This window comes from Bactrocera dorsalis, chromosome 2 (assembly GCF_023373825.1).
Source record: "Bactrocera dorsalis isolate Fly_Bdor chromosome 2, ASM2337382v1, whole genome shotgun sequence".
Taxonomy (NCBI): Eukaryota; Metazoa; Arthropoda; class Insecta; order Diptera; family Tephritidae; genus Bactrocera; species Bactrocera dorsalis.
In genome coordinates this window covers 36,780,668-36,798,886 of record NC_064304.1, presented here as the reverse complement: position 1 = coordinate 36,798,886, position 18,219 = coordinate 36,780,668, and the positions used below count along the sequence as shown (strand labels likewise).

The following is an 18,219-nucleotide window of genomic DNA, read 5'->3' as shown; positions in this document are numbered from 1 at the left end:
CTCCCCTTCATGGAGATGTTATCATTTTATAGAAAGGGATAAAATATATATTTATGATTTTTACTTATTTTATTAAGTGCAATCAATTTAAACATCAACTAAAACAAACCTACTAAATATGTACGTAATGTCGACTTAGAAAAGCACTCAATTTTAGGTCCAGTGAATGAAGTGAAATCGTTTGCAATAAATTGTTTTCCATAGCAGGCGTAAGCAATGTGGAGTTTGTCTTCTAACAATATTGAATGACAATTTTTTATATTAGAAATACATTGTTCGCAATAAGTTATATGTATCTAAGCTCATATATATAAAAGTCATTCCAATTAAAGTAATCTGTGAAGTGTGGAGATTACGTAATTGTCCAGATTGTCAAATCCTTTAGTTTTATTTTGCCATCTCTGCATTCGAAACGAATATCTATAAAAAAGGAAATGTCAAATTTGATTGCGTTATTCGAAATCATACAACAAAAGTTAACCGCTTCTTAAATGGGTAAAATTACTGAATTTTTGTTTATTTAATTTTATATTTTAGTTGATAAAAATTAAATAATTTTTTTAGACGAACGACTGCAACAAGTATTTCGTCTGCGACCTTTGCAGGAAGAAACCATTGCTTACCGCAATAATATGAAACTTTACCGCACTCTCATGAAACAGATTTGCAAAGCTGAACTGCAGAATCTTGTAAATAGTTACATAGTGAATAAAAGACCAAATATTGATATTAAACTAATTGCAGGTGAATGTAGAAATGAATATTGCGGATAAAGAAATCAAAATGCCTGACCCAAAAACAGTACCACAAGATTTCAGTGAAAATGAGGACTTAACACCAAAGGTAAGATAATATATTTTTAATAAATATCCTTAATTTATTACTGTTCCTTTTCAGATAGATGCACTATTGGAAGACGTGAGAACAACTGCGATTGGAATGGATCTGCTATAACTTATATCTATGTAATCCCGTTTGATTTGCGAAAAATTCCATTGAGACATTTGTATGTCATCTGCAAGCATTCGAAGGACGGCTGCAAAGACTGCATAAAAAATAAAATATTAATACAATTAAAACTTCACATAAAAACTTACATTAAAAAGTGTGATAATTGGCTTCTTTTGGAAAAGACTGCCTTTTGTTCGAATTATCAGTATATAATGCACATCAAGCTAAAAAATAAAAGTAAATTAGATATACTGAAAAACCTTAATTTGTTTACTTACATCTTCGATAACTTCATTTATTACTATATCATAAATATTGTTCGCTGGAATGAATAAATTTGAGGTTCGCCTTAAAAATCGTATCGTATGGCATTGAAGTGCAAGATCCAAGCAAATAATAACTTTTTCTGAAAGATACTTCGTTAAAGAAAACATTTCACATATAAAATAAAAAAGTACCAGTTTGAATTAAGGACATTAAGTTGAATATCCGATATAGTAACCACAAGAGGCAACTGAGGTCACATAACATGTGTCCTTTTAGGAGTGTCACGTTTGTGGATACCATTATGATATAAACAATATAAATTATAATAGTCATACATATATGTTTAATTTGTTGACCCCTCTGTAAGGCATATTGTAAATTGGTCAGTTCTAACTCAATAGAATCTTTGCCATATTCATGCACAGTGAGCTGAAGATCTGGTGATTTATTGCCACTATACCGTTGACTTAGGCTTTGGTATGTATAAATTTGAGTTGTGCACTCTGGAGATGGAGAAGGCATTGGATATTCCCTTTCTGATCCTCAAAGAATAATTGTAAAAGCGAATCCTACAATTTTTATTTATTTATACTACTTGTAAATTCGCCTTGGTTATTTTTTTAATTACTTCACCCACTTATTATTCCGGCTGTCACAACTTGACGTTTGTTTTACTGTTCTCATTCGCAGGTGTCAGTGTTTCGTACATGCAGGTTCTATAAATTGTTTAAAGTTGCATAATCAAAATAAATATTTAGCATAATCTTATTTATGTATGTGCTGTAGTTTAATATATGTTACAATTCATATAATCAGTGGAATTGTATGGCCTTCTTGAACAAAATATGTAAGTATAATATACAAAATATTTTTCTTGCCTAAATTGAAGAAGCGCGCTGTTTCTGTTCGTTTATTCTGTGTTTTATGTATTGTCAATCTTTTCTTCTGTGCACACGAATATTCGTAAATATTGACGAAACAGAAATAAACAGTGCATTGGGAAGGTCGCCGGTCGCCTGACGGACTTTTATAAAATTATTTTATTTTATTATATTATTTTTATAAAATTATTATTGTAGCCGGTTCGAGAAATTAATATTATTGATTTTGTAACAAAGGATGGATAATATAGAAAATAATGATAATTAGTCATTAAATTGGTTCTAAAAATATGAGTGTATTTTGCAAAACATTTTGATGTTTTTGAATGTCTTACTGGCTAGTGCGACATCTCACGGCTTGTGACTCTGAAAAGTAGAAATAAATTTTATGTGTGAAGTTTAAAGTTACGTATATATTTATGTATACTATTAAAATTTGGAAATAAAAATTATTCTAGAAACTAAATTATAAATATAATAGAGTACATATGTACATTGTATAAACTTTTTGTTTTTATTTCATTTAATGTTATCATTATGACTTGATTGTAACTTTGCAACACTGTGCTTGGCGCCGCCATTTTCGAATGACGAATATCGGAACACACACACACAAGCGATGTATTCGTTCGATCGGAACAGTTGGAATCGGGCAAGTAAAATTTTTAGCGACCGATGAGACGACGACAGCTCGATTGTAAAAGCTGCGAATTTTTATGTGATTTTATAAATTGTGAGGGCTAAGAAAATAAAGAAAAAGTCGCTAGTGATTTTATCAAATTGTATACGAGTGTGAAACAATAAGAAATATGCGTAAACGCAAGTTGAAGTGCTAAAAAGACGAATGCAAATATAATTAAAATCAGGCGAGCATTAATTACGATTAAAATATATATATAAACTGAATTGAATCAGAAAGGAATGGAAAAGTGAAATAGTGTGGCCAGCGCGAAAAACGTGAAGATATAGCAATTGGATATATAGCAAAGAACATAAAGACATCGCGGTGGAGATCTTTGGGATTTTGCCGATTTCATTTCATCATTTGCGGTAGCTGCGAGTACGAAAAAACAATTAAGTTAATTTTTTATAAGTCGTGGATATAGAATCTCACTAATCGTTAATGAATATATACATATATACCTATTCCAAATTGGAATTTTTGTTAGTTAAGAGGTGAGGTGGAGGTAATGGTGTTAATATGGAGTCACGGCATGAAGTGCGAAGTGATATGTGAAATTGTATGCAGAATAGAACCGCCCGCTACTTCAGCATTATTTGCCGCAAAACGCCCCACCACAATGCTCCCACCTCAATCCATATTTTTTTTGTTTTGAGGTGTTTCGTTCGTATACTCTCGTGTGTGTACAACACGCTAGCGCGTCACAACTGCAGCCGTAACAGCTCGTCGGACGATGTCATCTATCAACCAACATTGTCGTCTTTCGCCTCCCTTGTCGACAAAAGGCGCACATGTACTTGTTTGTTGCGCTTAATTCATTAATGTTTTCAATACTCGAAGGGCATTTGTAAATATTATACAATTTGTTTTGGTTCTTTTTAAATTTGTTTTTATAATCAAGTTTGTTTCATCGTTTCGTTTTTCTTGTTTAATTTAAGAAAGTCTATGAATGGTTTAGGTGAATGTGTATTTTGACCAGATTATTGGTCGTTTCTCGTGTTTTCGTTTATTTTCTTCATCGTTTTTAACTTTTTCACCCAAAAGTCTCTATTGTGTTGATGCAGCTATTCGTGGTTAATGGTGAATTTTCTTGTGCCGCTTGCTTACTTTCGTGGTGAGTTGATGCATATAGCGTGTGTGTATCCATTATTTTGTTAATTGCTCTCGCTGGATTTTCGTCTTATATATTTTATAAATGTCGATGCATTTATTTTCTAATAACAAATATTCAAAATAAAATATGAGTGTAAATGTGATAAGTAGATTATTTTATTAGACCTATATAAGTAAGTAAGACCTTAAAGAGAACAAAAATTAAAGTATAATATCACTTCGCCTGACCACCTTTGGCGAGTGCATTTAGAGCATGATTCAAATTATGAACATTTCGGGGTTATAGTATGAACAATATCTGAAATTGGTTAAAAAATATTTCTTTACAACGGTTGTTTCCCAGTAGATTAAGTGTATACTATTAACGACAATCTACATAACCGGTATCGATAGTCCAAAAACTATTTATGAAATGTTTAACGCGAATACAATAAAAGTTTCACGATTAAGAGACGAGTTAAGGCGTACTATATTTACCTTTAGTATAAATGTAAACATATACTACCAACACTACCGTTTCCACAACAGTCGGGTCTATAAAACCGGAACGGATTGCTAATAAATTAGGTGAAGCATATATTCTGAAATTACTCATAAAAACGTACATTGTATGCAAGTATAACTTAAGCAACTTTTTTTTTTATATAAATACTAACTTCGTAAACTGTCAGGATTCTTGTATCACGTGAGTATTGTCCCCAACAATATATAGTGTCGTTTATTTATGTCTGATTACCAGTAAGGTCGCATTTGATTGCCATTGATATTTAGGGAAACGGAATAATTCCATTTAAATAGTTATCTACAAGTTTAGCCTGTTAAATTGTAATATATTACATAACTTGATGTTTTATTCTCATTGACAAATAGATAATATATAATGAAATCAGTAAAATTCAGAAATTCACGCATTAGAACTACTGCGCAAATTACAATGATTAATATTTGAACAAATTCATCAATATCACAAAGTGATTTCAAAAAGTTTCAGTAACTAATCGCTGCCTCAATTGATGAAGAGCACAAAAAATTATGAATTAGTGATGCCAGTACCTTTTGCTCTCATATGGTTGCGGCATACATTGACTTTACAATTCCACGGCTGTGAATATACACTGTGTTTATATTCTGTGCGAATTGCCGGCACTGTTTCTAAACAGGTTTACTTTAAAGTTTTAACTTATAGTGTTTTTGCATAGTCTTCATATAAATTCCGAATTCCAATTTTTGTGGAGAGATTTGTAAGGTTGAAATTAAACAGACATCTATGTGTGTATATACATACATACACGTATATACATAAATATATATTGTTCTGGGCTTGCACAATCAATCGCTTCCAATGAATATTCAGCTGATAAGTCAAGACGCCATCATCAATGGTGACCGTCGCAAGGTCTGTTATGAAAGTTGTGTGTCTGATGTTCATTTACTACATAAATAGTATATTTGTATAAATGTACTAAATATACATATACGTACATATCTTTGTAGATGTCTACATACCATAATATTTTGTTTAGTAAATATTTGTTTGTTTTTGTTTTATTAGTCATTTTGTTCGTTTGTTCGTTGCCGAACTGACTTCGGTCGCGCATACATTTTACGTCTGTTGGAGTATGTTTAGACATGTGAAGTTCGCGATATCACGTTCATTATGTGCATATTTTTAACTATATATGTACATATATTTGCATATATTAAACAAATGTTTGCAATTTTGTTGTATACTTTTTCTTTAGGGTTCGTAAGTTCTTGATTAATATGATTCCTTGAATTATTCAAAATATAATTTAACTTCAATGCTCTCTTATACCTAACAATGATATATTAAGTTTGCCATGAAGTTTGTAACACCCAGTTGGAAACGAGGGATACTTTACAAATCATATACATACTTATGTACTTACATAAGTGATTATCGATCAGATTTTACACATGACTGTTTCTACCCAGGAGCCTGCTCATTTGTTGGAAAGGCCGATATCATACCGCCTGTAAGATATAGCTGCCACACAAACTGTTCGACCAAAATAGCATAGCTTATTATCAGTAAAAAGCTAAATCTAATACTCAGGGGTTAGATCCCCTGAAAACAGTCCTTGGCCGCATAAAACCTAGGTCAAAACCAGTAACGTAGAACCAGCTGTCGTGGGTATTATATAAATTGTTACATAATTGTATAAAGTAAAGCGCCATCTCGCCGACTTCTTTTGTTTTTTCGCTGCAGAGCTTAACAATCTTCCCCACTAAATTCATAGCCAGCATATTTACAAACTGGTCGAAGAAGAACAGACTTGACCTTAATACTGCAGTCGGTGGCGTTAAAATTCTGACTGTCAATAACCCTAAGGTTTTACACGTGAAACTAGACATACTGTGCTCCTTCACATCTCATACGACCGCTATGATTGCCAAAGTACAGAGCTATAAAAAATCCTCAAGTACATGGGCAAAATAAGCAGAAACGTTGTTGGCAACATACAAGGCAATCGGGCGACCGGGCCTTAACTACGCTGCACTAATATAGTCGCCCGAATGCAGTGAAACGCAGACGATGAATCTTTGGATATGCCAGAACACTGCACTCCGCACTATAAAGGGATGCCTGTTGATGTCTTCGATGGAACATAAGTATACACAGTGAGGCCCGTATTCTCCCAGTTAAGGAGCATAATGAACTTCTCTCCAAGTAGTCTGCTAGAGTGTTTTCGTATAAACCATATTTGCAGCCGCCTGCTTGAAGCGGAACCCCCTCCTAGGAACATCAACAGATCCTTCCTTAACTACATACAATACACCCATCAGAGTTCGGACGCAACTAACTTCAGACATGTACTGATCGCCATCCACAGTGCAACCACAAACACCTTCACTCACTTCCTCTCAGTGAATGGCGTAATCGGAGTCAAACCACCACCCATTGCAGACGACGAGCCTGAGTGGCCGCGAGATTTGAGAGTGACCTTTGCTCAGCGTCGTTTTGGATACTGTCGTAGGTTAAACTCCTACTTATCCAGAATCAAGTCCGACATATGTCCAGCCTGCAACGAGTCCCTGCATGGCTCTAACTTCATATTTGTATGCCCACCTAACTCTACAAATTTCACACATCTCTCCTTATGGTCCGACCCCGTACACGTTTCCTGGGTCTATCTTTGAATGAACTCGATGACAACTTATCTGAACCTTACCGGTGCAAGGATTGTAGGTCCACTCACTAAGCTCTCCATACCTATGGGAAGTTTTCCGAGCATTTTTCAGGTATGCCAAGTTGCTAATGGGGGTACAACCACAGCAGGTTTAAATTTACAATCAACCTCCCTAGGGACAAGCTTAAGCTACTGGTCGCATTTTGCACCGGCCACTACAAGCTGTATAAGCATTTACATAACATGGGCTTTTCCTCTTACGTAAACTGCCGGTTCTGCGACAGTGAGCCTAAAACACCAGAACACATGCTAATCGCCTGCACAGCAGTCTGTAGACCCAGGATTAAGGCCCTTCGATCCATGTTTCCGAATAGGGAACGCATCGCCTCACTAGCACCCCGCAGAATATTGGACTTAATGAGCTGGGACTAGGTGAGTCCTTATGATTATTTAAGAGAGGGCACAATAGACCCAAGGTCGCAGTGCATTACTCATTCATTAATCTAATCTAATCTACCACCCTATCGGGGATAGGATACGCTAAAATCTCCAAACAAATTGTTAGAAGATCAGACCAAAGCATTCTCTGCATGTTCCTGAAACTTTGTACAAAACTGATTTGTAACATTTAGAAGTTAGATACAAAGTTGTTGTTTCCACAAAATACCAGCTTAAAGTTAAATTAATATAGTGACTGCTTCCATTCCAGAAGATTGGTTAAACCTTATTAACGAAAAGCTTACTTTGACCAGAGGTGGCAAACTAAGAAAATATGGATATGCCTTCCCTTATATCATAATCCTTTACGTCTTACTTTCTTTCAGTTGTGCTTTACGTCACGTAGTCACTCACTTTAAATGATATACATATGTATATAATAGTTAGTTTCATACGGCTCATAGGTTAGCCATAGTTGTGAGCAACATGTGGCTATGTTTATACTGAGGTTCTGGTTCACATCATCTTTCTTCTTTATGTTTTTTATTTGGTTCATCCTATCATTGGCACTTCCTACCTCAGTACAACACGAAACGTACAGGCATTCATAAAACCATTAAAGTTAGCTACATTCATTAGGGTGAGTACTTGTATAAATTTACCGACTTGTTATTTGTATGGACATGCACTTTGTGTGCGGAAAAGCGCTGGAATTTCAAAGTCTCAAGCATTACAAGTTCGTGTAAGTTTCAACGTCCGCTGGTTGCGTTCGGTGGCAGTGTAAACGCTTACCAATGGGGGTTTGCGAAAACTTTTTGCGTTCGCTAGATTGCGGCAGCTTGTGGGCCATTGTTTGGGGCCAATGCATACCTACATAGTACATATACTTATGTATATGTATTTTCAAATACAAACACGTTTTTGTTTGTTGTAGTTTAACATGTAGATGAGCATTACTCACGCTATTTTTGCAGTTTCATTGCGATTTTTTGTTTGTAAACAGAAAGTTTCGTTTTCGGGTGTGTATACCTACTTACCTACCTTTTCCCGATCTCGCTACAAGTTGGTGTATTTCGCCTTTAACTATTCTTGGGCTACACACTATTCCGCTATGTTCGGTTTGATAATTTGCCAAGATGTTTGCCTTTACACATTTCGTATCCAACTGCAATTATATACACACATGCATAGCTTACCTATGGGAATAAAACGAAAGAAAGAAAACAAAAATAAAAATAAAAAAACAAAAACTTGACTGTATTGAAATTGAAATGCAGATCAACAAAAACATATTGACAACAAAAATGCAAGTATTTACAATTTAAACTTTTTTGCCGCATGCATAGCACAGCAGCGAAGAAACTAAGCGTGTGATGACGCTGTTTATTTGCTTTCACAATTTCATTCATTCATCCATTATATGGTTTTATGTATATGTTTGTGATACTCTGCGTAATACAGCAACAATGTGTATTATGGGGTTTAGTATATTATTCAGCGTTTAGCGCCGCCACATTATGAGTGTTTTGACCTTTTTACGTCGGAAGCGTCACCAATAGTAAAGTTGATTTCGGATTTGTAACAAAAATTTTGGCAAAAACAAAATACCGCTATTATGAGCGAGCGTAGTTGAAAAAAAAGTATGAAAAAATAATTTTTTATTGAAAAATACGTCAGTAAACTGATATTTCGGCGTAGTAAACAATAGGCGGGACGAAATTTTTTAATACGTATGATTTTTGCAACTTGTGATTACGTAAGCCCTATATGAATGGCTGAGATAAAATTGTGTATTTGATAAAAGGAAATATTAACTGTAGTTTATTAACCAAAAAGTAAATCTATAAATAAAAAAAAGATGGAACTTGCGATTAGCATATATTCAATTCTATTTGAAAATTTTTTAAAGAATCATAAAGACTTTTTAACCAATACTACATATGTATTCCGATTTATGTAACCGTAAGGGCCCAAATTTAATTCGTCCAAGGACTATCAATACGGCTGATTTCGTAAAAATTATTTGAAGAATATTTTCTATTGCTACAACAATATCAAAAAATACTAATTTGTCTACTATTTACAATTAGCAAATAATCTGCTGCTCGCATGGAGCATTCTAATCACTGTTCAACTGTTTTCTGAATCCTTCTGGGAACCCATCTAGAAGGAAACGTCGGAGACCCTATAAAATATAGATATAAATGATCAGCTTGAAGAGGAGCTGAATCGATTTAGCCATATCTGCCTTTCTGTATATACGCGAAGTTTTTTTTTGATATTGATCTAAAATTTTTTATTCGTCCTTTTCTCCTCAAGAAACTGTGCATTTGCCGGAACCGCCGTTCTTGTATGTAAACTTTTTTTTTTGTTTGTGGAGGGTATGATAGCTTCGGTGCGAACGAAGTTAACTTTTTTCTTTGTTATTAAATAAAGCCTGTTTATAGTATTGCATGTACTCAATTTCGCTATTGGTAGTCATTATCCACGCTTGATTCACCGTTCCACTATGAATTTAATCTTATAGCACGTGACAAAAATAATATGTGTCACAATATTAAATAATTAATCATTCTGCGCTTCCAAATAATTTAAAGTATCATTGATAAAATGCAAAAAATCTTCTAAATGACATTGATGTTGGAAGATCGCCGAAACAGATAAGAATGTAGAGCTTTTCGTTTCGAATACAGCATCGTCTATGTACTGGAACGACATAGGCCACGATGCAATGGCCATAAATAGTATTTCGCTATCTTATTTCTTTCTATATACATATGTATGTGTATGTGCTTTCTTTGTTTATGTATGTGTTTATAAATATTCATATATATTTTAAATATATTTTAAAAAGTTCTTTTTTATGAAAATGTTGTCTAATGGGGTTTTAAAAGTCTCTTTATATTAAGTTTTGAGTAATGCTGGTTATCAATGTATGAAAACTGTTTCAAAACATAATTGCTATTTATATATATTAATAATTTTAATTAAAACTTTTAAACATTGAGTTCAAGAAAGTATATAAGATTTACCAATATACTAAAATATTGATGTTAAAATTTCAAATATTTTGTAAGTTCCTAAGCTTTAGAATAGTAGAGATTAATGTAGCTATAACTGATTGCAAATTTTTCCTCAATCTTTACTTGCAGATTATTTTCGCAGCGCGAACATTACTTCCATATGTATATCCAAACTCCAGAAAATTGTTGAAAAACAATGACATCAAAAAGATTTGTGAAATTTGAATTCTAAATTCAAAGCCCCATACAGTAATCTTCCGTAAGTTTGAGAACTTAAATTATTATTTTTTTTTTTTTCAAATACTCAATTTTTTTAGTAAACTCACTTAGGTAATTTCTCCAGTTTATTTCAGCACCATAAGCTGCAGGAATAAGCTGTGTATTAATTAATTGTCTATTGTCTGCAATACATACATACACACGCACACACAACATCAGGTAGTTGATTAAGGTGAGAGAGCAACAACTATCGCCAGCTTTTAAAGTGTACGTATTGTACTAAGCGTAATACTAACAATTAGCCTAATGGTATTGTTAACTCTAGATTTTTATGTTGCAGACAGAAAAGTACGAGTTAGCTGCTGATCGTACTCTGGAACTTGTGGGTAATAATATATTCAAAAGAAAGCTTAGAGTTAAAATTAAAAGATTGAGAGCATACAATTTTGAGGAAAATATGACCACAGATACCCGCCGACGTGTTAAATTGTACGCTTTGAATGCGGAGCGGCAATGGGATGATCGCGGCACAGGACATGTATCTTCGAATTATGTCGACAGGCTTAAAGGTACTATTCGCATTTACATAATCACTAAAATATATTGTTTATACTAAAAATATGAATGTCTTTTTCGCAACAAAAGGTATTTCATTGCTGGTGCGTGCCGAATCGGACGGTTCTTTACTTTTGGAAAGTAAAATTCAACCTGACACAGCCTACCAAAAACAACAGGACACACTGATCGTTTGGTCAGAAGGCGACAATTTCGATTTGGCGTTAAGCTTTCAAGAGAAGGCTGGTTGTGATGAAATTTGGGAAAAAATTTGTCAGGTAAATGAAATACTTGTCAATCAGTCTAAAAGTAACACTTTCAAAGTTTATTGCCATCATTTGCTTTTCTCAAATATGACTGGTCCTATTATGCGTGATTTTCTTTAAAATAAATATTAAAAAAAAGTTTTACAGTACAATTTTTTTTGTGTGATACCTTGAGCTATTTCCCATTTATTGATATTTTCCGATTTACAGGTTCAAGGTAAAGATCCATCGGTTGAGATAACGCAAGACATCGTTGAGGAATCCGAAGATGAACGTTTCGAAGATATGTCCGACACGGCACCGCCCATCGAATTGCCGCCATGTGAACTGGCACGTCTGGAGGAGATCTCCGAAACCATACAGAATTGTTTGACCACACCGTTGCGAAAGGAGAAACTTTCCATGGCTTTGGAATCTGAAAATTATATCAAAAAATTACTAAATCTATTCCATGTATGCGAAGATCTCGACAATACCGAAGGTTTACATCATCTCTTCGAGATTTTCAAGAACATATTCCTATTAAACAAGAATGCATTGTTCGAGATTATGTTCGCTGAAGATACTATTTTCGATGTAGTTGGCTGCCTAGAGTATGATCCCAGTTCCACTCAACCAAAGAAGCATCGTCAGTATTTAAAACAATGGGCCAAGTTCCGCGAAGCAGTGCCGATTAAAAATCAAGATCTGCTCGCTAAAATCCACCAAACGTTCCGTGTACAATACATACAAGACATTATATTGCCAACACCATCGGTATTTGTCGAAGACAACATGTTAAACACGCTATCCAGTTTTATATTCTTCAATAAAGTGGAAATTGTTACACTTATACAAGAAGATGAGCGCTTCCTGGTGGATATGTTTACCATTTTAACAGATCCAAGTACCAGCGATGCCAAGCGTCGCGATATTGTGCTATTCTTAAAGGAATTTTGCAATTATGCACAGAACTTGCAACCACAGGGCAAAGACTCTTTCTACAAGACACTCACCTGTTTGGGTATACTGCAAGCTTTGGAGATAACACTGGTGATGAACGATCAAAAGACAAAGTCGGCTTCAATCGATATACTCACTGCGATTGTGGAGTTCTCACCGTTGGTGGTGCGCAACTACACACTGCAGCAGCTCAATCGCACAGAAGGTGTAAGTACCCTCCACCCATTACTAAATATGCGCTAACAGAGTCATGAATTATTTGTTTCGTTTGTAGGATCGTATGCTATTGAATATTGCCATTGAACAAATGTTGAGCGATTCCGAGCCCGAACTCGGTGTCGCAGTGCAATTAATGGGCATCATAAAAATTTTATTGGAACCCGAAAGTATGCTAACGGAGAAGGCAGATTTCTTGAACTTCTTCTACAAGCACAGCATACAAACGCTGATTGGTAAGTGACTCAAGCACGAAAAATTACATCTTCTCGCTTAAAAGCGGAACTTTTTTATGTAATTTACATTTCTTATTTGTACAGCTCCACTTCTTATTAACACAATCGGCGATCGTCCAGATAGTGAAGACTACCAAACCGCACAATTGCTTGGCATTGTTCTGGATATATTGTCATTTTGTGTGGAACATCATACTTATCATATTAAAAACTTTATCATACAAAAAGATCTCCTAAAGAGAATACTTGTGCTTATGAAAAGCACACATACGTTCCTCGTACTTGGCGCACTTAGACTTTTAAGGAAAATTATTGCACTTAAAGACGAGTTTTATAATAGGTAAGTGGAAAAGAAATAAATTTGTCTAGACTTTTCTATAAATTGCAATATAAAGAGGAGTACCATTGGGTTGTGAGACTTGCCATTCTAATGAAGCTCATTAATCAGATTCATTCTGTCTTCAAGTCAAATAAAATGGTAGATGGAACGTGTAGAAACATTTATATTCTAATACTATTCGGTGAAGACTGCCAAGACATTTGGCTTAGTGACGTCGTAAAGTTATATCGGCCTATGGGCTCACTTTCGACAGCATTTTTTGGAACTATTGGAGAAAATGTTTTATGCCGCTTAAGGGGTTACATAGGTTTCCTCGAACAAAAAATAGCCCATGTTCAATATTTCTAATTTACATAAAAAATTTAGTATTTTAATTAAAATTTTTATTATTGCAAAGGTTATTTTTTAATTTACCAAAGTTTTTTTGAAATTTTCAAAAGAAAATATTCAAAACTTTGCCTTTGTTATCCTGTCTTTCCGCTTGCAAGCAATTTAGTATTTATTTTGTTGCAAATTTTTTATTAAAATGGATTGAGCTAACATAAAATATTTAAATTCTTCTTTTTTAATAGGCATATAGTTAAAGGTAACTTATTTGCACCAGTTGTTGACGCATTCATTAGAAATAATGGCAGATATAATTTACTCGAATCGGCTATACTGGAATTGTTTGAGTTTGTAAAACTTGAGGATATCAAAACACTTTGCGTCTACTTCGTGGAGAATTTCAGTAAAATATTTGATGAAATCGAATATGTACAAACATTTAAATATCTCAAAAACCGCTACGATCAGTATCAAGACCGAATAAAGGATCGCGACAAGATGTCGCTGGATACGTAAGTGGTCATATTTAACACATAAACTTACAACAATGCAATCATAAATACTGACAATAATATTTTATATTTTCTTATATACATACAGTAGCTTACCGATTATACGTAGCCGCTTCCGCCGCGATCCGCGACAGATGGACGACGAAGAAGAGATGTGGTTCAATGAGGAAGAAGATTTCGCTGATGAATATGATACTTACAACAGCGTGATGAAATGTATGTTTGTTGTTAGCGGTTTTAATTTAAATTTCGCGTATTAATTTTTAATTATTTTCCACTTGCAGCCGTCACCGAAAAGAATGGCCCTTCACAATCTCCGTCACAACAATCATCGATACAACAAAAATCGCCACCGCAAGGCGCATTGCTAGGCAGCAGTAGCAGCGTGAATAGTTTGAGCTCCACAACGACCACGGCAACGACACTAACACCGGCTGTAGGCGTGAGCGGCGTCGGCGGTGTATCATCCATCAGCGGTGTGAGTCTCAGCGATGTGGTTTCAAACGCGTCCAACAGTAGTAGCCTTGACCATTCACAGTCTGCCGCTGCTGCCACACAGGCGCATTTAGGTGCAGCTGCTGTGGCCGCCAACATTGCGCTCCACCATCAACAGCAAACGGCATTGCATAATTTCCAACAACAACAGCAGCTAAATTTAAATAGCACCCTAGTGGCAGCAGCTGCAGCCGCCGCGGCTGGTGTGGCCAGTACATCGGCAGCTAGTGCCGCACATTTAGAGGCGCAAAATCAGCATCAACATCAACATCCCGAACATACACACGAGGATCCCGATATTGTTGAATTGCGTCAGCATTTGGTTTCCATTGTACCACAGCATCAAGAATTGGCATTAGCCGCTGCCGCAACGTCATCGTCAACTGCCGTCACAGGGTCCGCATCATCAGCGGTCGCCGCGCTGCAATCGCAGTCATTATCATCCACATCGATAGCGACACCATCCACTTCGAGCGCGTTGTCCGAGTCGGCGGTCGCCGCCGCAGCAGCAGCCTCACAACTGCTAACATCAATTGCATCGAGCGATGCCGTCGCAGCGGTGGCAGCGGCTGCAGCCGCAGCTGTCGCAGCCACAGTGACTGGCGTGACGCCTAATATGGGTAGCGGCGGTGGCGTAGTGACTGCGGCGAACTTGGCAGCGGCTGCAAATGCTGCGGACACGCTGGCGCTCAATATTGGCAAGCACAACGACAGTGTCGATAATATGGGTAACGGTAATGGCAAAGATGGCGCAATTTCGTCCGTCGTGACTGGGAAGAAGGCAAGTAAATGTTAATTTTAATGATTTTATAATTTTCGATGGTTGTATTTGTAGGGCCTCGTCGACTATGAGAGCGATTCTGGTGATGAGGATGACTACGAGGAGGAGGAAGAGGAGGAGTCGCCGCATCAGAAGAAGCCACGCATGGCATAGCAAAATTACGCTACAAATGCAGCGGCTGCAGCGGCGGCGGCAGCAGCAGCAGCGGCAGCGGCAGCTGCAGAATCAATTATTAAAACATTCGCAACAATGTCTTCAACACATTACAACAGCAACTGCAACAATTTGTAAAGCAATAGCCATATAAATGCAACGCTTGCAGTAGTAACCAGTGCCGTACGCAAGAGTACATGCCAATAGCTGCAACAACAACAACAACAATTACAACAATAGGTGTAACAGAAATACAATAAACATAGAGCAAACAATTAGCGATAATAAAACAAAAACAACAACACAACAACCAGTTTTGGCCAATGTGACAGAACAAGAACAACAACAGCAGCATAGCCAGCAAACTAAATAAGAAGAAGAATGCGAACGCAAGAGACTCTGAAGGTCTTGATTGTCTTGTTTATACTGACACTGCAGATGGATGGGACGGCAGACAAAATTAATATAAAATTAAAAAAATGAAAGAAACGTACATACATAATTATACATAGATACATAAATACATACTACATACAAGTATATAACGCGTAATCTACTAGAGAATAAATAAAATAAAATAAAATGAAATTAAATTCGCAAAATACTAATTAAATAAATTTTGTCGAAGTATAAATACATGCATACATAATATAATTAATATATATATGAATGGAAGAGCTGAGTTGAGAGTATGTTGGAAGTCAAACAAAACGTAAAAGCAAAAAAAATTAAATATTTTGTGAAAAATAAAAAAAATACAACAACAAACACATCAAAAATTACAAATTGCTAGCAAGCAAATGAAGGATGATGCCAGCTGAATACATACTTCATACATTTACTTTACGAATTAACAAAATGTAATAGTTGTCATCGTCGTTGTTGTCGTCGCAATGTTAAATTTAATTTAATGGGGACCGCTAAATTAATTTAAAGGATAATAATAAATATACACAAAATAATGGTAAAAATTTCTACTATATTAAAAAAAAAACAACTGCAATGCGTTATCAAAAATGCTGTTGTTAAGCCGCTACTACTGAGGCCAGGTGGTTTTGCTGGCTGTGCAAAACTATTTTCTTGCAGTTCTCGCCTAACAACAGCCATTTGTGATGGCTCATTGCCTTGCGCGCAGTTGTGTGCAAAAAAAATGCAAATAAAATGTTGAAATTGAAGGCGAAAAAGGAAATGAGTTGTAAATTACAGAGGAATCTGCTAAATTATGCCAGCCAGCGAAGTGTCAAACTAATTTTACTTTAAAGTAGAAACTTTGCTAGTAGTCCGACTGCGATTAGAACTTAAAATTGTTGGTAATATATCTTGTATTTGTTTTTATATAATTGACCTTCTCTTTTTATTTTCAATCTAAATTATTTGTTATTTTTTCATGCTCAAAGCTTTTACGGAACGAATAAGTGTTTTTGGGCTATTTATAGTTACAGCGCTCGTTCCTTCTAATTATAGGAAGTTTACCGGCGTGCAAAGAAGCAGCAATTTTATTAAATTATTCATGTCAAGCAATCGATAGTAGTTTAACAACACTTTCGTACAACAACAAACCTACCGAACATTCACACGCATACCAATCCACGCAACCAGCTGCACAAGTGTAATCACATATTTACATTGGACCAAGTTTTAGACAAATTATATATGATAATTAAATATTAAAAAATACGCTTAGCATTATTAAAACTTAACAGGAGTAATATAATACTTTTAACAAAAAAAAATTGGACGGCAACGATTTTGTAATATATTATATAAAAATGTTTGCATATGTAAAGAAAAAAATTAAAATATACATTTACGCGCTTGCATATCAAATTTTATACCACATCTTGCATACACAATACATATGTATATGCTCCTAAAACTGTTTTATTACCCTTTTTTAATTATAAAAATTTTTTTGAGTACACAAAAACCATGAAATATGCACTAATGGCTTTAATGCCAGTGATTATGTATATTTTCATTTGTTTTTGTTATTTTCTGTAAAAAATTTATTTTTTTTAACTAAAATATGTTTGGAATTTGCATAATTTTCCGTTTTATGTTTGGTGAAAAAATATTAAAAAATTTGTTTTAAACCACTTGCTGGTGAATGAGTGAATATCGCGAAAATAAATTTATTTATAGCAGTTCTACTAACTTTAATTGTTTCCGAATTAATGAAAAAACTTGCTCCATTGTGAATATGTGCCCATTACACGCTGGTTGTGCAACATTAAATGAATTTTTATAATTCATGCTTGTTAATGAGTATTTAAGAGGGGAAGTGGAGGTGTTTTTACTTAAATATGTACTAATATAACAAATATAAATTATTTATTTGCTTAGTTCGGTGAATTAGTAATTTATTTTTAAAATTTTTTTATTAATTAATTGAATTTTATTTTATAAACTCTATTTTGTTTTAAATTTATTTATTTTTTTAATTTTTTTCTTAATTTATTTTTTTATTTAAATAAAAAAAATTAATTTTTAATTAACATTTTTTTCAATTAATATTTTTTTATTTAATATTTTTTGTTTAATTAATTTTTTTTGTATACTTTATTTTGCGTTTACATTTATTTTTATAAAACAAAAATCTTTTTCTACAGCAAAATTTCAACTCATTTCTTTTACGCCTTTCTACTACAATTTTTAAGAAGAATTTCTTTT

The 18,219-nt window shown here is 34.6% G+C and overlaps 3 protein-coding genes across 5 annotated transcripts; 2 read left to right on the top strand and 1 right to left on the bottom strand.

The window, feature by feature from the left end:
- The first annotated feature begins 136 nt into the window (after positions 1 to 136).
- Positions 137 to 1,210, top strand: LOC109579550 (uncharacterized). The gene is made up of 4 exons (XM_019990308.3): positions 137 to 495; positions 565 to 689; positions 745 to 843; positions 898 to 1,210. Exons 1-4 carry the CDS (start codon positions 492 to 494, stop codon positions 952 to 954), a joined length of 285 nt encoding a protein of 94 aa, XP_019845867.2. The 5' UTR covers positions 137 to 491; the 3' UTR covers positions 955 to 1,210.
- LOC105226356 (uncharacterized) lies at positions 905 to 2,043 on the bottom strand. 2 transcript variants are annotated; one of them, XM_029550224.2, is made up of 5 exons: positions 1,856 to 2,043; positions 1,410 to 1,787; positions 1,230 to 1,357; positions 1,098 to 1,175; positions 905 to 1,045 (listed from the first exon to the last, which is right to left on the bottom strand). In XM_029550224.2, the coding sequence occupies exons 2-5, from the start codon at positions 1,738 to 1,740 to the stop codon at positions 962 to 964; spliced, it is 621 nt and encodes a 206-aa protein (XP_029406084.2). In that variant the 5' UTR covers positions 1,741 to 1,787; positions 1,856 to 2,043; the 3' UTR covers positions 905 to 961. The 2 variants fall into 2 exon arrangements, with proteins under 2 accessions (XP_029406084.2, XP_049304438.1); XM_049448481.1 differs by having other exon boundaries at positions 1,847 to 2,042.
- Positions 1,926 to 17,204, top strand: LOC105226357 (serine/threonine-protein phosphatase 4 regulatory subunit 3). Of its 2 annotated transcripts, none has more exons than XM_029550222.2 (12): positions 1,926 to 2,065; positions 10,637 to 10,766; positions 10,851 to 10,993; positions 11,067 to 11,295; positions 11,372 to 11,559; positions 11,758 to 12,696; positions 12,764 to 12,941; positions 13,026 to 13,281; positions 13,854 to 14,120; positions 14,209 to 14,336; positions 14,405 to 15,396; positions 15,451 to 17,204. In XM_029550222.2, the coding sequence occupies exons 4-12, from the start codon at positions 11,184 to 11,186 to the stop codon at positions 15,547 to 15,549; spliced, it is 3,159 nt and encodes a 1,052-aa protein (XP_029406082.2). In that variant the 5' UTR covers positions 1,926 to 2,065; positions 10,637 to 10,766; positions 10,851 to 10,993; positions 11,067 to 11,183; the 3' UTR covers positions 15,550 to 17,204. The 2 variants fall into 2 exon arrangements, with proteins under 2 accessions (XP_029406082.2, XP_011203505.2); XM_011205203.4 differs by lacking the exon at positions 1,926 to 2,065 and adding an exon at positions 2,731 to 3,159.
- The last annotated feature ends 1,015 nt before the right edge of the window (positions 17,205 to 18,219 follow it).